This window comes from Mycteria americana, chromosome 5 (assembly GCF_035582795.1).
Source record: "Mycteria americana isolate JAX WOST 10 ecotype Jacksonville Zoo and Gardens chromosome 5, USCA_MyAme_1.0, whole genome shotgun sequence".
In the NCBI taxonomy this organism is placed as follows: domain Eukaryota; kingdom Metazoa; phylum Chordata; class Aves; order Ciconiiformes; family Ciconiidae; genus Mycteria; species Mycteria americana.
Genome location: NC_134369.1, coordinates 57,774,903 through 57,802,002, shown reverse-complemented (window position 1 = coordinate 57,802,002; position 27,100 = coordinate 57,774,903). Strand labels below are relative to the sequence as shown.

The following is a 27,100-nucleotide window of genomic DNA, read 5'->3' as shown; positions in this document are numbered from 1 at the left end:
AGGGTGTCACGGGTGAGACAGAGTAAACCACTGATAGTGGATCTGGATACTTGAGTTTATTTGAAAACCAAGAGGATTGGAGCTTTTACCCTACAAGATTATCTCACACACTGACTCACCTACTCGCTCAGCTGGACTGACACAACAGCAATAAAAAAATTAAGCTGTGAAAAAAGTTTAGGGTTACTTTTGGCTGTTTTTTCTCTCCACCTTACATAGAAGTGATATGTGATTTAAAGCATTGCATGCTTGTCTTTTGTTTTCCCGCCAGTGAGGCAATCCTAGCAGAAAAACATGTGTTGCCTCTGACTGACGAGTAGTTTAAGAGATGTAACAGCTGGTCTTTATGCAGGCTTTGTACCCCATTGTCCATACAGCCTGAAGAAGTTCAGGGAAGCTGAAGGTGGGAAGTGTAGAGGCACTGATGTACCCGCTGCATTTTCAAGTCAGTTAGATGGGAAGACAGGGTCACGTGAGGAAATATGCCTGTGCCTTGAAGGTTCTGCGAGTAAGTAAGATAAACCAATCTTTGGAGCTGTCAGTTCTTCCCCAGGCTGTGCATTTCCTTCAGCCTAGATGACTGATTTTTCTTAATGCAAAAGGCTCTTTGCATGAGCGCTCTTGAGTCTCTGTGGGAATGTGGTAGTGGTTATATGAATGGCAGATGACAGTGGTTGACAAATGTAGGTGATGTTTCTTATGTAAGTCAGCAGAAATGGTCTATAGCTGCAGCAGGTTAAGCACAGGCTTTGTGTGAAGTACATAGCTAATAACGCTGGCTCAGTAAACACCAGAGAAGCGTTCGGGTTAATTTAGATCTTCAGATAAAGAGATCACCCAAGGAAAAAATTTCTTGTTACCTTGTCTTTTAAGTCCATAGGAGTCAGGGTAGAAATCTTGGCTCTATGACAATACTGCCCTTGGCTTCACCAGAGCCTGGGATTTTTCCCTTGTATTCTCAGATTATAGGCCTGCTGACTCCATTAGTTGTTCTGTCAGTGCGTGCATACTGCTGGTGTGAGAGAACAATCTACAGAAAATGTCTTCAGCCTAAAAGAAGGGAAAAAATGTCAAGCCTCTCTGTTATTTTCTAATTTTTTTTAACATACAGGCTTCAAATCCCTGTGTTGTAGAACTTTCCCCTCCTCGTGTCCTTGTTCCCTAGTTACTACTTAATTTTTTAAGGCACTTTCAGTGTAGAATTAATTTATTTACCCAGATTTTTTCAAATCCAACCCCAGGTATGACTGCTTCTCCTCTGAAGCACTTCAGTTGGAAGACAGTGCCATTGGCACTGAGCTCTTGGTCCAGAACTAAAGGTCCTTGTCTGAAAAATGGCCCCATTATGGACATCCCCAAAATGATTGTTCCCTGCCCTGAGAGAAGCTCATGTCTAAGAGTAGAATCAATAAAACAATAATTAGGGAGACAAAGAAGAAGGAAGAAAGAGTGATGGTTCAGCAGTGAGAAGAGTTACTGCAAGGAGGTGAGGGGGCAGGAGCGTGTCCCTGGCAGCTGCCTGCACCCTGGGTTGTGTGAGGCAATAATAGCTGTGCCGCCTCCGGCTGTCCGCAGTACGGCTGGCCTTCGTCATCGCCCCTCAGCCTAGACCTCTCTGCCCACATCTCTGTTTTGCCTGCAACACCGTGTACCTTCTCCAGTGCTGCAGAAGATGGGTAAGAACATCCATCCATTTGCAAAATACCCTTTCTTCAGACACTCTGTTGGAGGCATCCCTTGTCGTGATGCTGGTAAAAACCTTAACCACCTGATTGCATTTACCTAGGGGTGCTTAGGACAGGGCTACCAGCAACCCTAAAGATATTCTTGCCTTCAATATTACTTTATTTCTCACCTCAGCTGTTTGCTTGTCCAGCTGTTTTGTATTGTGAGAGTACGTAATGATGGAAGAGGGCTGGTACTGTCATTCTGGTCTGCAGAGTGAAGTAGCATTTGCTGTCTGATCAAAGAGCTGAAGGTGTTTCTTATAAACACTTTTGTAACTAATTACATGAACACATTTAATCCCAATACGTTATATGTCATAGCTTTTTTTTTTTTTTTTTTAAAGCCCTGCTAGTGTTGAATAGTTGCAGTTGGTCAGTGGTGAGGAATTTACTGGGATGTTAACAGGCTGTTTTAGTGCTCCACGTGTAATTGTTTTTTATAGTGCGCCCTTCCCGTGTCATCCATCACTCTGGTATTTGTGAAGCGCTTTTAGGTTATTGCTACTAGCGTGCTACACCTTAGTTTGGGGATTTGCAAATAGGTGTTTTTTTCAGTTAAGCAAATATAGCAGCAGCTAACCCACATCTTGGTTCTTTTAGTCTTGCTCAAATCAGATCTGACATTTTTCAGGGTTTAGTTTTGTGTGTGAGTTGGGGTTTTTTGGGTTTTGTTTTGTTTTTTATGCTAACTGGTAAAGTCAAAATACTTTTTTTCTTGTTGAATGGGACAGAGCATAACGACTGCCTTAGCCTGATCTTTCAGATGCTCGGCTTGCACGTGGGACACCTGAATCATTCTGCTCTGCCTAATGATTAGGTTCTGCATAATGATTCATTATTTACACAGTGTGAAATTGTACCAGAAAGAGAGACCAAGAACTTGATGTCTGTCTGTGTCTGTGCCACCCCCACCAGTACCTCCAAGCCCAGTACTTAGGACAACTTGAATGCTTGGTGTGGGTGTTCCTTTTCTGAAAAGTCCTTTCACAATATTTCCAAACCAGATTCTTTGGGGAGTAGTAACTGCATGGAAAGACCTTTTACACCAATGTTATTCTAATTCAGAATTAAAATATAGTTAGAAATGCGATCTTTCCCAGAAGATGGAAATTTTGATTCCCATACATCACCATGCTGCATTTCATTTGTTATTGAGAGAGCAGCTTCCACCTCTGGCCAGCCTATGGTACCAACCTGCGTTAATGCTTGGTAGACTTTAACCTGAGCGCTTTCATGCTTTTTCTCCCAGTCTTGTCCTCACGTGTAATCCTTCCCAAATCCACGTCATGACCATCCCACAGATTCCTCCTTAAAACTCGTTTGCTGCAATGGCTATGGAAATTTGACCGTGGCTAGGCAGCTGCTGCTCTGCCTGTGGCTTTTCACGCTGAGTTATACTGCGTTGTTGCTCCCCTGTGTTCCCCCTCTCTCTGTATCCATATCCTGCTGCTTCTCTTCTGCCTCAGCAGTAACCTCGGCGAATTGGGGATGCCACCGCTGCTCTACACGTGCTACCTGTAGCATGGTGGAGTGCTGGTTCACAGCTAGGACCTGAGCCTCTGCAGAGTAGTAAGAATACATAACACAGTTGTAATGATCTTCTTGGAAGAAAATTTTTTATACTGCTGCTCTGTTTCCTACCTGAGGGGTTTCATAGGTCTTTGTCAGAGCTCAGGCAGTGCTTTATAACCCTTGTAACCCTACTGGGGTGACAATTTCTGTCTCTTGAACAGTCAGCAGTCTGGTACATCACTGGCTGGTCAAAGATGCAGACGATTAGTGGGCAATGAGGCCGGTCTGTTGCCACTCTGTCCAGAGTATCACTTAAGTACAGTAGGTTAATCGGTGGGGCAATGTAGTCATTTAATTCCACGTGCTGCACTGGGTTTGCAGCAATATGTTTCCTTTGCAGTACCTACAGACTGTCAGGTAATCTAAGATCATCCAACTGGTTTTCTTTTCTTACAGATGTAATTGAATCCATATTTGAACATAGAGATGTCAGGCTAAAGAAGGGACCATTCAAATGCTTTCCACTACCACAACAGAAATGATAGTTGGCCTGAAGAGTGGGAAAAACACTGTTCCATCCCTCAGTGAAACTGAAAATAGTATTCTTTGTATGGGAAGGAAGGGAACGGCAGGTCGGATGTTGTGGGAACATTTGGAATATTTTGCTGAAACTGCAGTTTCCTTTTAAAATATGGAAAAATGTAAAATCAAATTTGGTCTAAAAGGAATTATGCTCAAGTGGTAATCTAGGATTTATATACTTAAAATAAGTTTTGATACTAACTTACTGCAAGTTTTATGGGGAATGCTGCATTTCTGTTAGTTCGATCCTTTCATTGCTGCCTCCAGGTTGTGGCTGGCTGTACTCACCAGGGTAGCTGCTGGGCTCCTTTGCTTTCTAGGTTAGTCATCCAAAGAGACCGCTTCTTACTGTGTTTTAGAAGCTGCTGTGTATAGCTGATGTTAGCCATATATGTTTTGCTTCCTCACTACTAGTAATTTCAGTCCTTTTTTTTTTTTTAAACAGGATTATGACAAATTTACAGTGACTATGGGATTTAGCACAGGAGAGAGAGAACAGAGGAAAAGCGTGTGAAGGGGTTCATTTATAGGCATTTTAAACTCCGCCGTTCAAACAGCAACACAATCCTAAAACAACCCTGATTTGACTTTCAGATAAATGGACCGCTCTCCAGTTTGCATTCCCCCAGGCATCATATATTTTAGTCTGCAGGCTGACGTGTTTTGAGATGTTCTTATAATTTCTGAGAATTATTCATGTTAGCAAAAGGCTAACAAGACAGTTGGAAAATAGCTGGTATATCAGTTCCCTCTCTAGAGGCACTGACAGCATTGCTAACTCCTAAGACGTTCCTCCTCTTCTGTCCCTTGGTTTTTTTCACCATTGGTGGCAAAATTCTGTGTTCAGTTGGCTGCATTGGGGTCACCATTGCACATGGGGATCACAGCTTAGCTAAGGCTACTGGTCTTCAGTTAATCCTCTGGATTGGCAACTTCACAGGGTTGGCTTGATCGACAGTTTCTATCCCATTGGTGTTCTTCCACCTAGATTCTCATCCCATCTTTGTTCCTCTCTTCAGTTTTTCCCCATGCTGTTCACTTGTGTTGCCTGATCCTGTTCCTGAAATGGGTGGAGACGTTCATAGTTTTATCCCTGTTTGTATCTGTAACTTCTAATTTGGAAGTAGAATTTGAGCCAATTTTTTTCCCCATGTTTTGTTTTCACTGATTTCTCCATCTTTCCTCCTTACTTTTATTGTAATCCTGGAAATGCTGCTTAGTGTAGTACAAATTATGACACACAGCAACTGTAAAACTGGAGAGATTTGTTGGCCATATGGACTTGCTTTGGATTTACACTAGCTTGAGTGTAAGTGGGATCTGGTTTGGTCCTGGATTATATTAACTAGACTTACACCATTAGGATGATGCAAACGGCAGTGGGTGGGTAGACCAAACCAGTGGGTTTCACTTCATTGAATGTCTAACAGCAGGCGTACCCAGAGGGATCGTAATTAATTGAGGGAAAATGCTGCTTTATATTTTCCAATAGTTTGGGGGAATCAGGAATGGAGACTTCATCATGTGCTCCATCACAAGAGAGAGCTAACGCCTACAAAGTGTATTCCACTCAGCCAAATTGTGCAGCAGCGGTATTGCCTGAAAATACCGGCTAACCTCTTCTTCACATTGCTCAGTTGTAACTGAGAGCAGAATCTAGATTAGTGTGTCAGTCTGTGAAGGGAATCTCCTGCTAGGGAGCCAAGAGTAAAAAAGAAGCAGAAGATAAAGTGGGTAGAAAGGAAAATTATAATTATGTTAGAAGTTGACCTAATACTTTCTAAAAATCTCACCTCTAGCATGTACCTGTCTGCACTTTTGCTTCTTGCTGCTTTTCATGCTGCGTATTCTGGACTAATTCCTTTTCAGCAAACATCTGCCAGGCATAATAATTTCAAGCATTAATCCTTACAGGAATTAACCAGCTTGTTAGTTGATGACCTGAACTAGATAGTTTCTGGGGATTATTGCTATTTAAATCTTACCTACCTTTCAAACAGTGGCAGCATGCTGCGCTGGTTTTCTTTTCTTTCTTTTCTTTTCTGGTCTGATATGTCTTTAGACTGTCATCCCCTCTTTCACTCCTACCATGTCGTAGGAGGCAAAGAGGAAATCCTGTGCTGCCTCCGACATGAGTAAGGAGGAAGCCGCTGGTTTCTCTTCGCGCCAGACTTGCTCGTGCTGCCAGCCGTGTCGAACCGCTGTCGTAACGCCCCGCGGGGGCCAGGCTGGATTGCACTTGCTGTGCTGGAAACCCAGCAGGGAACTTTGATAAAATCACCGCAGACTTTTACCTGCCCTTTCTTCCAGAATTCCCACGATTTTGGTAAGGTTTTTGCAAGGTTTGTTACTTTTGTTTCATAAGGAAGTGAGATGGTCGAGACCCTGTGGTGTGTCTGTATCTTTTGGCTCCTAAGAACTTTTTGAACTAATTTTCCACTTCCCGTTAAATTTGCCAGAGAGTTAGAAGCATCAAAGATACTAAATTCCTTGAAATTTCAAGGATTTGAATTATAATGAAAAGGAGATAGAAATAAGTGGCTGCTCCGGCAGCACCCGCCTGGTTGCTGGTGGCACGCAGAGACCAGCCCACTCGGGCGCTTGTCTCCAGAGAAAGCCCACGCCTCGCCTCTGCTTGCTGCGAGTGCCGCAGGGTGCCGGCGGAGAGGGCGGGAGGATCCGAGGGCCAGGGCCCTGTGCGACGAAATAAGGCCTGATGAACTGTTTTGTGAGCAGCAGGCCAGGATGGGGAACTCCTTCACGTCAGGCGGGGAAAAAGAAGTGAAAATATCCCTCCCATGGTGTTCACCACAAGGGTTGGAGATAAGAGGCAGCCAGTGAAGTTGATAGAAAGAGTATCTGTTGGAAGTGTTGCTGGCACTCAAGACACGGTATCAGCTTTTACAGCCCCAAAATGTTCACCAAGTTGGGACAGCTGAGATCCCTTTCCTGAAGTTTGTTAAATCGTGTGGGTTTAAAGTCCCATATACAACGGTTGAAATATGACCTGGGTGTATGCAATAAGTTAAAAAGAGATTAAAGAAATTCAGTATTTTTATTTTAATTAGGGGGTACAATTTGCATCTAGCATTGTTGCTCATATTGTGCTCATTGGGCCCTTCACACAAAACATCTGATTATTGGAGGGTCTGTTGTGCTGTGGTTTGGCAGCGGTCCCCTATCACCGACTCAAATGCGTTTTCCTCCAGGAAGGTGATAACCTGGCTTCGCCTGTTTTCTGAGTCAACCTTTAGCAAGGTACCTGCTGAGCCCTGATCTGTGAATTCAAAGGTAATAGCAGGGGAAATTTCCAGTAACATGAAATGCCTTTAAAATATAACAAGTGTTTGTGGTATCTTTAAAAGATGGCCTTGAACACTACTTAGGAAAGCTTATTATTTCTTTTAGATCGAAGTTAAGTTTGTGCCATGATGTATATTACTCCTTGTAGAAGAATTATATATTACTTGGGTTATGAAAATCTATGTCTCTATGCCTTTTCCTTATTTCAGGTGTTTGAGAATTGTTAGTGCTATGACACGTGTCAGGAAATGTTTGTCAAATATGCCAGCTCGTGTGTGCAAATCCTCAGCTTAACGTTGGGTTAGCTCTCTGGCAACTGGCAGCCCCCGAGCTGTGTTCCATAATATTTCGGGTGGGATTTTCAAAGTTGCTGCGAAGAAGTAGGCCCTGAGGTCCCACTGGGGTCTAAATAGAGCTGAGCTGCCTCATCTTTTTGGATGTCCACAGAAAAAAAAAGAGCTTTGGTTTGTTGTAGTATTCTATTTCTAAAAGGTAATTAAAAGTGGATGATGTAAGAGTGAGAAGAATAAGCATTGGCTTTACTCTTGCTGCTCAGCACGGTAATTATCTGTGATCACAGCTTTAAATAACTCTCTGGTCCTCCTCACTGGAGGTGGACTGCTGACAAACGCGGCTCACTGCTGGGTCCTGCTGCCACTGTCCTCTTGGTTTTGGTTTTGATTAATCGCAGTAGGAGGAAGTTCAAATCCCCTTTAGGTTTATAAACGGTAGAACTTCAGTCCTCAGTCAGGCTACAAAGACTACTAAAAGGGCAGTGCTGCTTCACGTGGGAGGCGTTCTTCATCGCTGTTGTGAAATCCTGGGCTACGCAGAGCACTGGCGTTGCGGCGATGCTGGTCTCTTTACAGAGCCGAGAGCTGCTCTGCTCCAGCGGCTGCTGGGAGGGATCTTTGCAGTCGAAAGCAGAGATGCGATCTTGCTCTTTAACCCACAGTGCCTGGCGAGCATGCACAGTGGGAGGGTGACGAAGACGTGGAAACTGCAATAGTTCAGGCAAAAATGAGTCACGAGAAAGCAGCCTGTTTTATTCAATTCCAGAAATGTTCTCAACCACTCACAATTAATTTAGACCCACCATTTTGCAGTGGTCTGCTTTGTTTCTGAGCTTGGGGATGCGGTTGCTGGCAGTTGCAGGAGCGTATTTTGTTTGGGACACAGGCAGGCCTTCTTTGCCCATGGGTTTGTGTGAACACAAACCAGTGCTGTTTTGCAAAATAAAGCCTGGCATTATCAGCTTAGTGCATTACTAATTACTAATCATTACTTTAAATTATGTCCAGAGTGCTGGCTGTTTAACTTTAGCTTTACTTACCCTGCTGTATGTTTTTGACAGCATTTCAAGGGTGTAGCTCTTGCAGTGGTCATTTTTCTCTTTCTTTATGTAAACAGATCTTCCTGTTCCCTACAAATTAAAATTGCTAATTTTTCCATAATCATGTGCTTTGATCCCATGAAAATCACTCATTTATTTTAATCAGCTTCAGTATTTAAAATTAGTATTGTCCTACTCACTAACTATTTTTTTTTAATTCCAATGAGTTTCACTTTTTCCATATAAATATCTCATTAGCCTCATCCTAGTGATAATGTTTTGAAAGATATATCTGAGAAATCTTATGTTTTGGGGAATTAGTCCTTCAGTTGCTCTTCTAAAGGGGACAAAAGATATTGTGCCCTTAGAGTATACTTGTAAAGTACTTGCAACTGACTATTTCTAACAAATATTTCTTGTAAATACTTGACTTACAACGTTTATTAGTTTAAAAGCTGTGCGCTTGGTGCTCCCAGGTTGTACAAAATTGCTCAGAGGCAGAGGCATTTGACTGATGGTCAAATAAAATTTAACATTGATTTTGTAAGAGGAAAAAAATTGTTGCAAAAACCCCTAGATGTGGAACAGTTATGTGGAAGAAGAAAGGATGTGGAAGAGGAAAGGATGCTGACTTGTAGACAGATTGACATCCCATAGCCCTGAGCAGCCACATTACGATGGTTGGCCTCTTCAGGACATGGGATTCCTGCAGAAGGCAAGTTGTCCCACCTCTGGCATGGATCCTTGCTTGGAAGTGCCCCCCTCTCGCACTGACTCCGCAGGGAATCGCCGGGCTCCTTGCTCAAGGTGTCCCACCGACAGCCTGAGGTTCAGTGCATGAATCTTCTCGCTGCGTGTGGGACACACGTCTGAGTCCCAGAGTGTTTGCAGGCCCCACGCTGAGGCCAGGTGCTCGAGCAGGGCTTGAGGATCTCTTTCTGAGTATGTCTGGCTTCAAGGGGTGGGCGGAGGACGTGGGTGGTGGAACCGCCACAGCTTGCACAGAGCACTGGGAATGCAGCTGCAGTCTCTAACGGCCCTTTCTTCCGTCCACCACTCCGTGTCCCTAAGTACATGCTGATGCCCTGCTTTCGTTGCTGAACCCCTTCTGACGTGTCGTCTGTAATCTCTTGGGGACAGAGGTATCATCCCTTTAACTGTAAGGCACTTCTGCTCACCGCAGGGTGCTGTGAACGCACACTCTTTGGACGTGGCTGAACACATTGGGGTTCTGATTATGAAAATGGCCCTCGGGATTTACCGTGTGACAAACTGCACGCAAACGAGAGGAGCCGCTGCCAGCCAGCCAGGGAAGACAGACAATTTCTTACTAGGGTTGTGATGCCAAATCAAAATTAAACAGCGCAGCTGGGGTATTAAGAATCACAAGGAAGGATTACTTGGGAATAGTCTACAGAGCACAACTGATTTGCAGAATATATTTGGCAAATAGTTAGGAATAACCACACCTTTGAGAAAATGAGATTGTCCGTACACAATATATGACCAGCAAAAGAGGAACGATTTATCATATACATTATTCACTCTGAGTTTGTCACTGATCTCTAGCCAAGAGGCAGATACCACAGAGGTTGATTAGTCAGTATATCAGTGCTGTGACTGGCACCCAGTACTGAGGCATCATACAGTCTGTGGAGGACAAGTGGGAGATAATTAAATACATAAATTCTAGCCTCCAGAGACCATGAGACTAATACTGTTGGCTTGCAGTGCTTTTTCGTTGGCTGACTGATGATAAAACTCTTAGGAAGCTGAGCAAAGCTGAAAGCTAGCAGCTGGGGACAAGTTCACAAGATGTAGATTGCTGGTAAGCCTGCATGTACCCTCCAGGGGCAGTTTCCAAAGCAGATACCCTGGATCTGAAGAATCTCGGCTGAAGTTTTAAACCAGAGGTGTTTAACCTGTGATTTCCCAGACGAAAGAGTCTGTGAACAGTAACTAGGAAAAGCAGGCCTCTTGTCATTAAGTTTAAAGTCACTGAACAGAGACGTGCATCTCTATAGAGACACTTGAAGGTATACCTGTTAGAAAAGGTTCAGATTCACTGTCTGCAGTGTTTATTACTTGAATTACCATTTTTATTCTTGTCCTTTCAAGTATTTCCTTATTGCCTAGAGGCAAGAAACAAAGTGCCTTTGAACCTGAGGTGTTACCTATAAAAGGGATAGAGATAGCCTTAATCCGTGGTGTGGCTGAATGAATAAATGCTCTAAAGATTGTTTAATACCTCAATAATGTGGGGAAAGAAGATCAAAATCTAAACCAGACAGATATCCAATACAGGTATGCTGTCTCCCTGGGGGTAAAAAGGAATCCTAGACCAGTACTAAACCCTGCATTTTACTTATCTAGTTGAATCATGGTAGAGCAGCCTGTCTCCTAGAGTGACCTGGGAATGCAGAAGTGCGTGTGTGGAGTGTATGGAGTGGGGAGAGATTTGTAATTAAGAGTCCTCAGCTATACTTTTTACTTCCAGATGACTTGAAGATTAAAATATCAAAACTAAAAATGCTGTGGTCAGATCTACTGATTGTCATTCCTGATACTAAAAGGGAAGATAGCCCCAGGACCCAGCTCTGCCTTACTTGCACATGATGATTCCATTCAGAAACAGAACTATTCTAAAATTTTGATTTCTTTTTTAGGGAATTCTTTTTTTAGACCTGGGAATTATGTATTTTCCACAGCATTCTTATAAGGCAAAAAGATACCCCATTTGCACTGGCTCTTCCCAAAGTCTGAAATTAATCTGTAAACAAATGGTTAAAAAAATTATGCTTTTTCAGAGGTAGCCTGCGCAAAGCATGTCTGACAAACAATTTTTTCTCTCTGCTTTTCAGGGTTTTTTAAATCAAATAGATGGAAAACTGTCAGGTGCGATCATGTTGTGGCAGAATGTCTTGCATTAGCCATAGGCTTCCTATGGATTGTTTTGTAAGGGAAAGGAAATGGTTATGATATGCATGAGTGCTGTTATGTACTCATGATGTTAGCATTCCTTGGTTGAAGGGGATGCTTGTAACTCGGATATGGATGCGTTTATTCAAAAAAACTATTTATTCTCTAGCTCATTAATTAGGGCAAACAATCGCTGACTGTCATAAACATTCACTGCAAATAACACAGCAAAAGGCTGTGTTGGAAGATGGCCAAAGTGATAGGATTAATGTTTTGAGCCTCTAAAAGATTATGCTGGAAATAACTACACCTTTTATTTGCAACCTTGAGGGCTTCTGCACCTACTCAGGCGGTTTAACTCTTCTGTGCGTGGGTGCGGCTCCCTGGAGGCTTTCAGTCCCTGGCTGGCAAAGCGTCAGCTACTGGTAACGTGATTCAAAAGAGCTCCTTGTGGAGCAGACCAAGAATATTCAGCTTTGGAAAGACAACGGTCAGTGCTTCGCCGCTCTGTGCTCTGTGCCAGCAACTGACCCTCTGCTCCAGCCTGAAGCAGATGGGTCAGAGCTCCCCAGCTCTGCTCCTTCTCAGAGCTCTCTTTACAGTATCCAGGGAAGCTGAAAAGTTATTAAATTATCCCAGATACAATTCCCAGAACCAAAATTGCTTCCACACTCATGCATTTGTATAAAATTTGACACAGTCCAGTGTTTTTTTTAATTATTTTTTCACGTTCAATCCCAGAACCAAATGGAAAGGGTTATGAAAAGTTTGAAGGATTTCAGTAATTGGAAAACGGTCTCCCTAATGGTGAGTGATTTGAATTTCCTGGAGCATTTTTGTACTTTTATTTTCCTAAGAACTGAATTCTGGAAACTAGTCAAGTAGTACATGAATATACGAATCCAAGACATATTGAAACCATTTTAAAGTCTGTGTTTTATAAATGTAGGGTTTACATTTATTTATTTATTTATAAAGAATGTTTAAAATGGGAGTGGTTGTGAGAAACATTTTAAGAAGTTGGTTTTTAAAAAAAAACAGCATGACTTGGCAGAGAGAAAATAGTGCGTTAGGAAACATTGCAAAATAACAGGATAATCCTAACAAAAAGACACTACACTTGCAAAATAACTTTAAAAGCTCTCAGTAGTGCATTACAAATATTAAACAAGTAAATCTCACAATACCCTAGTGAGAGTTCTTACATGCACTAGAAAGATTGCTGAAATAGCTGTACTTAGAGAAGAAGTGCTCAGAGAAATTTGGCCCCGCGAGTGCTGGGCGGATCACACGGAGGATGACCTGTGCCTTTCGCTGTGTCGGGTCTGCTGTGGAGACCCAGGCATCTCCACGTCCCTCCGTGCCCCTACACGGCACTGCTACCATGTAGTGGCTCCAAGAACTATAACGCAGATTAATTTATCGTTATTTATCATCAGCTAATTAATTTATCGGCTCTTTCAGCGAGACAGCTCCAAGACCAGAGCTGATGCAAGGCTGCCTCTGTATCTCTTGTCTGCAGCCCAGCCCAACACAAACAGGGCACAGCTCAAGAGCTGAGCAGATTTTATAAGCAAAACCCAGCTTGCTGTTGCTTTGGATCTCATTAATTCATGTCAGGGTATTGAGCCTGTGGCCCGTGGGCAAGCTAGGGGACAGCACGTGTGCCCCCAGTGCCCTGCCACCTGCCCTTTCTCCTCGGGGAGTTTGGGAACAGGCGGTGGGTCACAGTCCTCTGACTTCTCTCCTGGCTGAATAAATGGTTTTGTGCCTGGATGAGAGGGGGAGAGGAGCGATGCTGCCTTGAGACAGGTGTGTGTTGCCACAGGAGTTCATCTTTCCCTCTTCCAAAGGTGCAGATATCCTATGCATGGTAACCGAGGTGCGGGTGGCCCAGTACAAGCCCTGCTTGTGCTGTGGATGTGCAGTGGGTCTGGCAGAGCAACTGGGCGAGGGCTGAGGCGTCGTGCCCTCTGTGGCACTGAAACACGTGTGCCTACCCAGACACTGCCAGCCGGTCTTTTGGGGGCCATGGAGGGTGATTCGGAGAAGGTAGGAAGACTAGTGGTGTGGGAGAGGTTCAGCTAAAGGATTCTGGAGGTAATCTGTGTTTTACATTTTCCTGTTCCTGAAACGTGCTTTTTATAACCTCTGGACATGCTGCAGGAGCTGTCCTGGGTCAGTTATGCTCAGCACCCTGAAATATGCTTCTTCCTTACCTCTACTAAGTAACCATGTTATTGCATTTGGACAAATAAAACTTGGTTTTGCTCAGCATCTCATTAGCTGTGCCAGAATTTCTTAGGCATAGTTATTACCCTCATTTAGTAACATATGTATAGAGATGCTAAACACTTTCTGCAGTATAAATACGCCTTCCACGGTATGAATTAATACACCGATTCAAGTGGCATTAAAATGATAAGCTGTTTTGAACAGCTACATGCATTTGAAAATGACTATGATAAAAATAATTTTGTACAAATTTCTCAGAGGATCGCACCTGTGATTAAGGGGAGGCTCTCCCTGGCGCAGTGGGTCCTAGTGACTGAGCCCGCGGCCTGGAACAGGGGCTGTCGCACCACGGTACAGGTGGCCCTAATGGTCTGCTGCCGTTGCAGGTTGGTCTGTGAATGCCTGCGTTGCACAGCTGAACAGCTCAGGTCTGTTCCAGGAGCTGCTATGTCTCCTTTGTATTTCTTGTACTGGTCAGAGCCCTGTATTTCATGTCTGGAAGTATTGCTCAATCATTCAGTCCCAATGATGCAGCAGAAATGGGGTAAATACTGTTGATTCATTAACACTTATCCAGTAATCTTTTATCCCAGCTTTGGGAGCAGTTGCAAAAAAAATACAGATATTGCCAAATATCAGATAGAGTCAACAGCTGTTCTTCCTCCCAAGCAGAAAATAAATCAGAAAACATACTTTTTCCTTGCAGATATTAACCCATGCCTTTAATGTCTGGGAAGGGTGAGCAGGTTCCAGAACAAAAGGCTCTGGGACACTGTAGCTGATTGCTTCAGCCAGGGTCTGGCTGCCCGGTGTGGAGGAAAGAGGGAGGACAGGACACAGTTGGTCTCAACAGGCAGCCCAAACCCATGTCAGGTATTGCAGGTCATAAGGTTACCATGAAATCCACCTGGGCATTGGGTCAGAGTCCGTGCTAAATTTAATCGTCTTTATGGTGCTAGGTGTAGGAGTTACTTGATCAAAATCAGTCAACAATGTTATGCAGGCAGTTGGAGTAACAAAGTGTTTCTCTTCCTTTGCAAACTGCTGATCTTAATATTGAAATAACATTTTTCATGGCTTCCTGCATTGGCTGCTTACATGGAATGCCTGTGTGTGGGATGGGGGTCTGTGTATCTGTGGATTTTGGACAGAAAATCCTTGTGCTCAGAGGAGAGCAGTGTGAGGGCAGAGCGTGAGTCGGGTTTTCTTCACGTTAGATGACAGTAGGTTTTCCGCTGCTTCTTAACCATGTTTGATCGCTCTCTACTTTTTGTAAGAACAGGACTAGGGTAACATAATGTTCTGTATTGGCTACTCCATGGCTGAAGTTCTGAAGCCAGGTTTAAATATGATATGGATGTTGCCAGGAGTAGAAACCTCGCCTAGGAAATGAATGCCACTCCTCGTCAGAGTCTATCCAGCAAATGTACCATGAGTTTTTATTTCACAACAGCATAACTGGAATCGCCACAGCTTACACTTGCACATTCAGAAACTATTTGCCCAGAAATGTATGTATGTAACAGGGAAAGTTGTAGGGGACAGTTCCTCTATGGCTGCCGGATATAATGAGAAATGTTAATGTGAAAAAGAGTTGATCAGTTAGCTGCAAAAAGATCTGTGCTTTTTTCTGAGGGTTGGATTATTATAGTTCAGAAATGTCAGTTCTGGACCAGTCATAGTTGGAAAACAATACAGCTATCTAGCAATCTACTGAAAACAACATTACTCCTTTAGCTGGCTTCATCCTTAGGACGCTTGTGATGCAAGTCAGTGATTTTAGCTTTAATTATATATCCTGTCATATTTTTTATATTTGAGAGAGGGAGTAGCTGCCCCGTGCCACACCACCCTCACTAAATCCAGTACATCCTGTTCTCTTCTTTAATCTTTTCAAGGGGAGGTCACCCTTTTTAAAACTGCCCTCTAGCTTTGAGAGTTACAGCTTTGGATTCTGCTCCATCTGACATCTCCCACTTCGGGAGGAATTCCCCCTTGCACGCAAATGCAGCTCTGCTTGTCTGCGCATGGAGGTCTGACCCGTCCTCTGCTCCAGTAATCCCCGTGGGTAGGGCAGTAGCTGCTCCGTGGGTGCAGTTCTCTCGCTCTGTTCTGGGACCCGTTGAGCATAAAGCCTGCTGAAGGCTGGGAAGCGACAATTTAGACTGTTTCTGTTGCCAGACGTCAGTGTTGTGAAGACTAATGTCTTGTTTCCTCTGGTCTAATGTGGAAGAAAATGCACTGGGAGCTATGGGGGAGGACATCATATTGCATGAATCCTTTTACCTCATGCAGGAACATCATCACGATCGTGAGAAGCTTTCTGCCAGTGGGCAGAAGCAGGATGGCTCTCCCCTGTAAAGACTAAGCTGCCGAGAGTTAAAGTGGTTACAAAACACCATTGGTCCAGCTTCAGCAAGAGCCATGCTCTGCTTCTCACAGCAAGCACTTTCTTCCACATGAATTGTCTCATGGAAACTGAGGGGTCTGCTGTGGAACTGAATTCTGCACAACAAATTTGGGTTCAGTAATTAATCCTCAAACTCGGTGCTGCAAAAATATTTCAGTGATCAATAACAAAGAGGAAGAATATTTTAGTTTACAGGAGACACTGACTGCTTGGCTGGCAGTAGCTGTAGGATGTGATCCAAAACCATTTAATGTCGATGGCTATTTCTCTGTTCACTTCAGCGGAGCTGACCTACAGGGGCCTTTGTTATGATTCATCCTTATTAGACAAGTTGAGTATGGCAGTGCCTAAGGGCAAGCGTAGGATGGCTCTCCTCTATTGTACAGGCACAAAGGAGGCCGTCTGGGCAGCAGAGGGCCTGTGCTCTAAACAGAGAAGACACAAGAGCACGTCAGCAGAGCGAGCAACCATCACACCCACCCACTGATCAGGAAGGGGCAACAAGAGAGAGGGAGGGGAAAATGAAAAACTCAGAGCCTGGTATGGAATACAAGAGGTGGCAAAAGAAGAAATCCATAAGTGTTGATACTCCCATGTGATGGCTTGTGAGTTGTTTGTCTTGGCGGTTGCTGGCCAATTCCCGTTGTGTCTGTATATCCCAGACTCACTGCATGTGCATTCGGATAACTTCATGGTCTCAGCAGAACAAGCTAACTGAAGGCTGAAGCATCTAATCCTGATCTCACCAGCTTTAAAGGGTTTATATACCTCTAAGTTAAGCATGTGCTGAAGTGCTCTGGAAGGACATAGGGAGAGTTTTGTACTGCCTAGGCTCTGGGAAGAGAGAGAAAGTGTCTGTGATTGGTGTAGCCAATCTGGAATACACCAGAAACACCAGATTAATCTAATTTGAAAGCTTTGAATTGAATCTGTTTACTGTAATGGAGCCTCCCACAGTTCTCCACCTTCTTTTTGTTTCCTGGTATATTTTCATTTGGGAAAGCTGCAGAGTGAACGTGTTCTCTGTGCTCAACTGAATCGCGATACTGCTACATTCTCTGGTACTATCATTAAAAAGGAAAGCCACGACATCATTAGCTTTTCTCCCTTGCTCCTTTAGATTGCCTTGAATGCATTCGTGTTTAAGTCTTAACCAAAATCTACTTACTTCCCTGTTTCTTATCCTTTCAGCTTCTTCGAATGCAATGACTCAGCAGCTACAGGATGAATTTGACAGTAGCGTGGAGAATGCAGAAGCTTGGATGAAGGCCATCCAAGAGAGGCTGAGGATCAATGACAACACCAAGGGACCTCGATCTGCCCTAGAAGCCAGACTGAGAGAAACTGAGGTAAGGGAAGAGTGATGTACGAGTTCAGAGGTGGCTGTCACTGCTGCCATTGTTACAACAGTTATTACTGTGAGCTCTGGAGTTTTCCATTAGGAAACTATCAGCTACCCCTGCTTGCTGGAATATTGGTCCTGTGTGGATGGGTTTGCATCAGTATTCTGTCTAATTTTTCCATATGGAAAATGTTTACAGACATTGTAGAAAAAGAGGATGGCAATTTGATATCACAGGCTTCCAAGCTTTTCAGGCTGATTTGGAAGACTAGCAGCAGGTTTGGCAGGTTAAATTGTTTACACTCTCCTATGAGCATGCTCAAACCTGATACAATTGAGTCGCTGCTTGAAATAACCAGATAGTGATTTGCAGAAGTCCAGCATGTAGTATGAGAGAATCAGGTCACACTAGTGTTCTGTCTCCCCCAGGACTCTGGCACTGATAGAGAAAGATTGCAGTGTCCTAGTAATGGACTGTTCTAGAGTAATCCCCTTGTTCTTTTCCATCACCCCTGATGATAAGATGGTTTACAGCTCCCCTTTATAATCTGTCTAATGACAAGGTAAATGTTTTCACTTTTTTCTGTTCTTAATCTTTTGTATAACTCTTCTCACAGAGATCCCGTTGCAGATTGTGCCTGCTTTCTTACTGTGATTTCACATTCATTAACTTCAGTTTCATTAGATGTTATCTTGTTCTTGTAATCTCGGAGAATGAAACACTCCTGTTTGTCCCATCTCTACCGTTCATGATTAGAGGGAGTGGTGGTATTTCTATGATTAACATTGAAACTATTTTTATACTTGTATTACCTTTAATTCCAACTAGTCTGTTCTGTAAATTAAATGGCCAAATCTTTCCCATCATTATTTACCCAAAAGTCTGTCTTTCTGTGTGTCTACTTATGTTTGGACTGCTTCTTCTGAAGTTTAACAGCTCCAAAGAAAAAACATTGCAGGCTTCCATGGAGGACGAGGTAGTTTACTCGATGGTACAGCGATGCTTCAGGCTTTTTCCTTAACTGTGGCTCATTGGAGGCTGGATCTTGCCTCTGGCATAATATAGAGACTGTTCATGGAGTGATGGATGATGGCTAGACTTGCACGTCAGTCATGAAAATCTAAAGTATTTCCTCTTGGTCTGTAGATTTATTTCTGCCCTTAAATTATTTTCACCCTTTCTTTTTGTCTGGGAAACATGATATGTACAGTCTCAAAAAACATGCAAGAAACGCAGGAACTTGAGCAGGGCGAGTGGTAGTTTGGCAAAAGGGGTGCATTCAGGGCAAAGATAACAAGATGTAAGGTTTAGAGGTTTGTGGTGATTTAATATGGCCTGAATGAAGGCTGTTGACTTCTGTGGGCTTTGGAGGAGGTCTATAACATGCACAAAATAATGTTAGAATATTTTTTTCAATTCAGATTTTGGAAATTCATCATTCTAAAGAATAACAAGTGTCTGTTCTCTCTTCCTGTGTGTATCTTATCCACCTCCTGCTCCCTCATCCTGCCTCCTTTCTGGGCCTGGCTTCCCTGTCTAGCTCATGTCTCCTTGTGATGTGCTTGCTGCTTCACCTATTGGCTGTTTTCAAATCCAGTGATCATTTTTCAGTTCCTTTTTTGCATCTGGCCTGCATTTTTTTTCATGCTTCCTTCCTGTGGTTTATTTTCTGTTAATTTGTTAAAGAAAATGCCAGCCAAAGATAGCAATCATTTAAAAAACAGATTTGAAAAAGAAAAATGCCTGTACAGCCACTGCTTGCTCTCTGGCTGTTGTTTGCTTTTACTTGCTGGAAAAATGTCAGGTTTAGAATACAGCTTTACTCTTAAATTTTTCCTGGCGGGTGATAGCTATGGCTTTTATTTTCTTTCTCTGCCCTACCCTTTGCCCTGCTTTCCTGGATTCTTTTAATCACACTTTTCATAGTAGATAGTTCGTCCAAACACCTGTTTGTACATCACATGCAGATGTGCTGTGTACATGCCAAAAGAACAGTTTTTTCCCAGAATGTGAGACTGGAAATCCAAAGGCCTGTGATTTGGTCTCACCTTTGCAATAAATGACATGATGTTTTTTAACAAATCCCATGGGCCTAATCTTTCCAAAAGCAGTTGCTGATTTTGAACCTCTCAGCATTTTCATTAGAGAAGCCTTTTCCTTCAAACTTGAGAGCCTGCAGTTTGCCAGGAGTTTGTGGAAGAACAGCAAGTAAAGCTGGAAGTAAAGCTTTACTTTGGAAGTAAAGCTAATCTGATGGTGTCAGAAATTTGGATAAAGTGATGCTGATAGCTGACATCCAAATTGGGACATAATTAATCTGTTACATTTTACAGAAGTTGTTCTGATTTTCCTCTCTGGGTAGAGGAAGAGAATCTACTTAAAATTAGATGGCTTAACTTTCAGTTCCTGGCATTCCAATTTGTGTAAGATACACATTTTCACCAATTCATAACTTAGCAATTTAGGGTCTAAGCAAAAGTTGGTAGCAGGCAGAAAATTCCACTAGTTAATTTCTCTTGGCTTGTGTACTGAGCCAACTTTTATTTGCAATAGGAAGCCTTTTTAATATGCTTCATGATTTCTTATAGTAGAGCTTAAAATTGAGACGTTGCAGTGTACCCTGTGGAGATTGCCTCTACACTCTTTGGCAGGTGGGGGAGAACAACTGGCATGTGGCAACATAGTGCTATAACTTTATAACTGCAATGGAAACACAGCCGCAGATATTTGATAGAAGATGATCTGGTTTTTGTAGCTAACTTAAAATGTTTTTCAATTGCTACATGGTTTTCAATTCAATTCAGTCCTTTGGGATGTTTAAGAATAAACAAATCTGAAGAGAAGTTCATATTTTCTGTTCAGGAGAAGCTTTGCAGCAGGGACTTCATGATTCCTGGGTAAAAACAAAGTTTAAATGGCAACAATTATGCTTGCTTTCTTTTCGTGCTTTCAGTCTCATTTGTTTTTCTCATAGAAAATACGTGCACTGGAACCAGAAGGCAGCTTGAAAATGGACTTGATTCTTGTGAAGGCAGATGCTGCTCTTCGCAGCATCGGTGAGGATAAGAAGCATGAGGTGCTATCTAAACTGAAAGACATTAAAGCCTTGTGGGAAGAGACAGCCATATACATTACTCACTGTCACAGGTAAGACAAATGTACTCTTTGCACAAGACTGCTATTTGGTGTGTTGAGGCAGTTGTCTCATCCAGTGCTTTCATAAAGTGCTTCCTGCCTTTGTCTGCTGTCTGGACTGTAGATGGCAATCAGTGCTAATCCCAGTCCCCTGAGCATGTGGAGGACTGTGTGGGGAGAGAGGGTTGGTGGGACCTCAGTGCTCTCTCCCACCACAGCCAGCCCATCTCATGGGCTTGAGGGATGAGTTCTGCCAGGCGCAGGGACCTTGTACAGAATATTTCCTCCCCGAGCAGGGAGGGCCTGGGAAGTGAATCCTGAGCTTCTGAAGTCAGAGCAGCTTAAAATTGCTGAGAACCTTGTCCTTTGCTTTGAAAGCCTTTTGAGCTTGCCAGTCTCCACTGCTCCCATCATAATTCAATCTAACTCATCTCTCTTGCTCTCCCCAACAGCCGTATTGAGTGGGTCTGGCTGCACTGGAGTGAGTACCTGAAAGCCCAAGATGAGTTTTACGCATGGATTCACAACATGAGGGTGACCTTGGAGCCTGACATTGAGTTGCAGCTTGGCTTAAAGGAGAAGCAGTGGCAGCTGAGCCATGCTCAGGTTCTGCTGAATGATGTCTTAAATCAGTCAGTCCTGCTGGAAAGGCTGCTAGAGGAAGCTGCTTCCTTGTTCAACAGGATAGGTGACCCCAGCGTTGATGAGGATGTTCAGAAGAAAATGAGGGTGGAATATGAAGGAATCAAGGAAGAAGCTCAGGTACACCTATAAAGAATGGGAGGTGTTCACATTTCACCAATATACAGTATTGTTTGCTATCTGCTTCTCGAGTGATGGGGCTTACCTGGTAGGGCTGGAAAAAGAAATGGAGCTGAGGACCCCTGTTCTTTCAGTCAGTGGACTGTTTGCAGCAGTCATCATGTCCCAGGATAAGCTGTTAATTGGGATGCTCTCACACTGTACTTTATAGTAAGTTCTTGTAAAATAACTGCAAGCTGCTTGCTATGATCTAGTGAATATTGGTTTAGATCATCCCTGTATAAAGTTTGAATTGTTCCTCATCTTTCAGTGCATTAGCGATCCTTGTATAACCAGATGCAAAGTATTCATTCCCAGAGCCAGGGAATTTTACATACATGCACCCTTGCTGGAGGGTGTAGCGTTGGTCCAGATCCGGAGCTACACTCCCCGCCTGCAGAACTGGGAAACACGGATGTGGGACTCAACTGCGGCCCAACACTGAACTCAACTAGCCAGTTCCAGTGTCTGAAAGATTTTCACTGCACACAGATACTAATCCTTGCCTGATGGTAATCTTCCAGCTTGAACGGTTGTTAGATAGTCTGGTGTAAGACATCCTAGTTCATCTTTCAGCGTCGGTGATTTCCTTTGACCCTATTCTTGGGTAAAGATTTCAGATGAGGCTCATACTTTTAACTTCTAAAACTCGGGTAAAGACAGGGCTGGACCATGTGGCATGGCTGAGGGGCAGACATCTGCAGGTGAGTGGAAGAATTCAGTTTCTTACTAGCCTGTATCAATAGAAATACTCAAAGGGATATTTGAAATATAGACAGACACATCTATCCAAAGCGTATAGAGACTAAAATCTAGTCTTTGTCTCACAGTGGCTTCCAGGAATTCCATAGGCTGGAACTACCTGGTGCAAATACAAATAGTTTTCATTGCATTGGCTCTGCTATCTGCCTCTGTCATAATGTTGCCTTCTGTTTCTTCCCACACCTCTGTCCCAGCCCAGAACTGGAGCCCGATAGTGATGTATGCTCTCCTGCCCTGGGTGCTGTCATACAAAGTTAACTTCAGATCACGTTGGAAGAACAACACTATTGGGATGCTCATGCCATTGCTCTGCCTGCTCTTCAGATACTTTTTCTGTTTTTAAAAAAAAACCCAAGCCCCAAAACAACCAAAAAAATGCCAAGCTGGCACCTTTCGTGAGCATGAAATTCAGATATTTTTTAGCCATAAAGATAAAACTGCTACTAATAAGTCTCTCCAAAAACCAGAGCATATTTGGAAATTCTGTAACTGCAGCTGCCACAGAGAGTTTATAAAGCCACCAACAGACTTGCGCCTCAATATTGATTATTTCTTTTTAAAGGTCTCATTACATATCTCTTCATTACAAGGCAACTGGATTTACGAATAGAAGGTTCCTGGGAATTCAGGTGTTGTCTATCTAGATTGCCATTTAAAATTCTCATTCACTCCCTTCTAACCAAGATTTGCCTTTGGTTTTGAAGCAGGAGACAGTCATTAGCTATTTTAATAAGGCAGTTCTTTTAAACAAGTCATTTGAGTACTCAAAGCCAGAATGTGACCTCTCTCAGACTGGTTTTACATGGTGTAATTTCTCTAACTGGCTTGGATATGTGCTAGTGTAAATGAGATCAGGAAGTGGCTCATAGTACTTGGACAAAGTATGTCTTTATGTCTCCAGCCAACTGAGATGCTAGAAAAAGCTTTTCTTTGGCATTGGTTACAAATACCACATTTCATAGAAGGATGGAGTGAGAGAATCCAACTAAGAAATGCCTCTTTCAGGAGGTATGGAACAAAGAAGGGAGTTGGGAATTTTGGATTTTGCAACTGAAGTAAATGCAGAGTTCATTAGCTAATGCCAAGGTACAGGCGCCTTGGGAATCACGTTGGAAGGTATAACACTAGTTAGAGAAAACCTGCCACCTCTTCCGACAGGAGGGAGGAATGAATGAAAGAGATGCAGGAGTTGTAAGGGGATTGTTCCGGCCCCTCGCCTGATGAGAGGCCAGGCTAAATGTGACTTGCCAGCTGAATGCCAGCTGAATGCCTGAGCTGCCTCCCAGAGGAGGCTCACGGGTGTTTGTAGATTACACTTGTGTTTGAAGAGCATTTTTAGATCCCGTGCAGTTGTCCAGCTCTATCAGAAGGCAAGCTCTTGGATGGTGTTTCTTAAATGGTTTGCCTGTGACATTGCTTCTCTGGTATGAGCAAGTGGTGGGGTTTTTTTTCTTTCTTAGTGCTAACAAGTGTCCTTATCATTCCCAAATTTTAAAAGCACATAATTTTCTTTTAATTAAATTGACAGGGATATTTTTAGATGTGGCAGCCATTTCCTACCTGCTTTCCCTTGCCTAGTAAAATAACAATATGCATAGGTAGATGATTCTGGGTTTTAGCATAAATGATGACTGAACGTGGTAAGAAAAGTTATGATATACAGTGTGTTGATAATTAGTCAAATATATCAAATATATCTGAGGACATCAAATGAATTTCAGTCCATGTTGTCTCTGTTAACTGAAACCTAGATATTTATAATGCCAACCCCTCACGTACCCTAGAGCTAAGACGAAAAGCACCAGGAAGGGCTACAGGAGCTTTCTGTACTCTACTTGAGATGCCACAGAGGGATTTAAAGCAGAAGCTTCCTTTATGTGCTCTAGATTGCCTTCCAGAGGAGGCTCATTTGCCTTTGCTGACTGTAAGGGGAGCTTAGGGGAGAGGGTTTCCTATGCCTCTGTCCACCCTCTTGAGTACCCAGGGCTGGGCGTACCCTGCCCAGACACATCTCTTCCTCTGCAGCCCATGACAAACCCGTTCTTTTCTTGTCAGTGCTCTTACTCTTTCCAGGGTCATGTCCTTGCTTAATGTCTCCTCACATTAACCAAGTGCATGTGGAGATGGAGTTTAATGTTCTCCTGCTCCCCGAATGGCTAACCTAACAAAGAGAAACAAGTGCTACCATATTTTCCATCATTAGAAAGTTTCCCTGCCTAACCTCTTGAGGGGGTGGGGGCTCAGCCAGCTCTTTGTAAGCCTTTTGTTTGACAGCTAGCACAGTCTCTCCAGATCCATGGCATCTCTTCCTTGACCTCACGGACCAGCAGGAGTATCCAAACTGTGTGCTCCTTTGTTTTGGCTGAATAGCCTGGCCGGGGTGGGTCATTTCGACTTCCTTTTTAACTCTCTATATATTAGTGTAAGACTTTTGAGTTTAATAATAGCTCTGCTTTCTTATTCTGACTTGCTCCCTTTGGAGCTTCTGTCAGTGCAACAAATTAGCCTAATTCCCTGGAATCAATAAGCTTGGGCTGACTTGTTTCACTTCGATGTTTAGCCCATTTACACCACTTGAAGATTGCATTCTTCAAGTCCCTAACTTGAGGTCAAGGTGAGAATCATTTAACCTGTATGCACCTCTGCAGATTTGAGAATCAAGGCAAGGAGATTTAGCAAACAAGTGAGGTGTTCTGCTGGATACATCTTGGCCACAGAAGTCCACAGTCACAATTCCGCTTTTTGGTCTCATCCAAACCCATGTCTGCATAGGCGGTGCTATTAAAGGTCCTGCCCTAATAAGTGGGCAGTATTTCATTCTCCATGGGAAACAGTTGTCCCTTAGCTGTCCCTCTCTTGTCCCAACTAACTAACTTAGGGGAGTCACTCTTGATTTGCACAAGTCAGCAGGGATTGCAGTGGCAGGGTAGAAAATGCACACTGCTGTGGTGCCACCTGGAGAGTGGTGGCTTTGTACTGCACCGTGGGCATAACTTGTCCCAAAGGTGAAGGGCAAAGTCCCAGAGGGACCACCACCCCACAGCACACGGGAGATCCCATGGTGACTGATGCTCATGCCACCCTCCTGCTGGCCTGGCTGGAGAAAGGCTGACAGGATGGCGATGGCCCACTGCCACCTCAGGCAGGTCGACGGGTGTGGAACCATGCCCAGAGCCTCACAGAGACAAGGGAAACGCAGAGGGGACTCTGAAACTCTGCCCACCACTGCAACTATCACCTTACTCTCTGCGGAGGGCAGCTGGGATGAAGCTCTGCTCAGAGGCATGGGATGTGTCCCATATTATGCAAAATGAAACTCAGCCCGTTGTCTGTGACAGCAAAGCCTTTCAAGGGTGCTGCAAGCACTAAATGGATTGCACAAGGAACAATTTTTTTCTAATGTAACCATAGCGTACGTCAATTGCTCTCCATGCCAACTGGTGAAGGGCAACAAGAAATCGGTCTGATTTTGTAGGAAATAATACTTAGGTTGAGTATTACACTAGTGAAACAACAGAGCAGGATTCCTCGTGATCTGTGTAAAATTTCCTTCAGCAAGGCCTAAACTTCAGCTGACAAACAAGGATAGTCGGCGCAAATATGACTGCCTTGTTTTGAGGGGTGCCAGACTGGATCGGCGGGGAGCAACTTTTGATGTGTAGGTCCCTGTAAGTTCAGGGATTGTTGGTTATAGGGTGCACACACAGTAACTCAGAAAATGAAACCTGCTTTCCATAGGCTTAAATTTGCTTCCAGGGTCTGCAATACCACCACAGGATAGTTCGTGATCTGCTAATTGAATAAGTATGAAAGTCCCTGGGCTGCATGATTGAAAGTGATGGTGACTTTCTGTACAGCCTGCTTAAATAATGAACACTTTAAAACAATTTGCATGCCCCTAGCACAGCCTCTCTTATTCTCATTTTGACAGATAGGCAAAGTCAATCTTTATTTTTAACCAGCGTGAGGAACATAACTGCTTGTCTCCCAAAGTCAGAACCAGAAACAGTCTTCTGTCTCTTTTCTTTTTCTAATGAGAGAATAAGAAGTTTTAGAAAGGGGAGGCTAGAAATTCACCTGAGCGGACCTTGCAGTTTGTCTCCTCGGAGATTAGCCCCTGAGAGCCTGCAGCACGACTGAGCCGGTGACAAGCCTTTATGTTCTTCTGTGTCCCGTTTCTTGAGGTGAACTGTGAATTCCTCTGGAGGCCAGCTGCGCTCGGGGCTTGCGGGAAGGGACTCGTCTTTATGAATTCTGGGTTAGTGTAAAGGAAAAAGAGCCAAATAAGCACTGCCCTCATGGCTTCTGATGTCTCTTGTTACAGAGCAGAGTGAAACTGCTTGAAAAGATAACCGAGGAACATGAGCGGTACAGCGCTAACGTCAACCAGTTTCAATCGTGGCTGAATGGTGTGACAGAAAGATTAAACTTCTGCATTGGAGAAGCAACCAAGCCTTCGGCAGAGGACAAGTTAAAGGCACTGAAGGTCCTTAAACAATATAATTCTGACAAGGAGCTAGGATTGTGGGATCTCTATGCCTATATATGTTTCTCAAACCACGCAAGGGTGTACTTGAGAAAAGAATTACACAAACAAAATAAGGTGGTGATTGTCACATGGGCTAGGGGAGAAGAGTTGTATCAGGTCCTAAAAGTGTTAGTACATATCATTCTCCCAGCTGTAGCATGAGTCACAGGCTGGTCTGCTTTGTTTTTCTTAAAACCTGATCTCCTATGGTTATGTGATTCTTTGAGAATCTTGCCCTTTAAACTTGTTTAAATGACTGATATTTGGTAAACATGATCCAAATAGAGCCTGAAGGCTCACAGGTTTTGAGCGTTTAGAGCTGGTGATAAAAATACCAGTTTTGAGAACAGTATCCAGTATTTTGCTGCCACTGCTTAAACTGTCCAGCTTTAAATCTCTCAGAGATCTGATTATTAGTATTTCCTACTGCCTGCAGCTCCTGTTTTCTTTGTCAGGGACCTCAGGTGACAAGCCTTTCTGAAAATCAAGCCAATATTTTCAGAACCGTGG

The 27,100-nt window shown here is 43.5% G+C and overlaps 1 protein-coding gene across 6 annotated transcripts in view; it reads left to right on the top strand.

The window, feature by feature from the left end:
* Positions 1-27,100, top strand: part of SYNE3 (spectrin repeat containing nuclear envelope family member 3) — a 69,813-nt gene that overhangs the window by 6,187 nt on the left and 36,526 nt on the right. For 4 of the 6 annotated variants that reach the window (XM_075503523.1, XM_075503527.1, XM_075503526.1 and 1 more), the window contains exons 2-5: positions 17,213-17,370; positions 20,339-20,511; positions 20,952-21,261; positions 26,387-26,548. In XM_075503523.1, coding sequence (XP_075359638.1) covers positions 17,227-17,370; positions 20,339-20,511; positions 20,952-21,261; positions 26,387-26,548 — 789 coding nt within the window. In that variant the 5' untranslated portion in view covers positions 17,213-17,226. Of the gene's footprint in view, positions 1-5,996; positions 6,148-17,212; positions 17,371-17,869; positions 17,927-20,338; positions 20,512-20,951; positions 21,262-26,386; positions 26,549-27,100 lie in introns of those variants that run through there. The other 2 variants (XM_075503521.1, XM_075503524.1) reach the window with 2 other exon arrangements.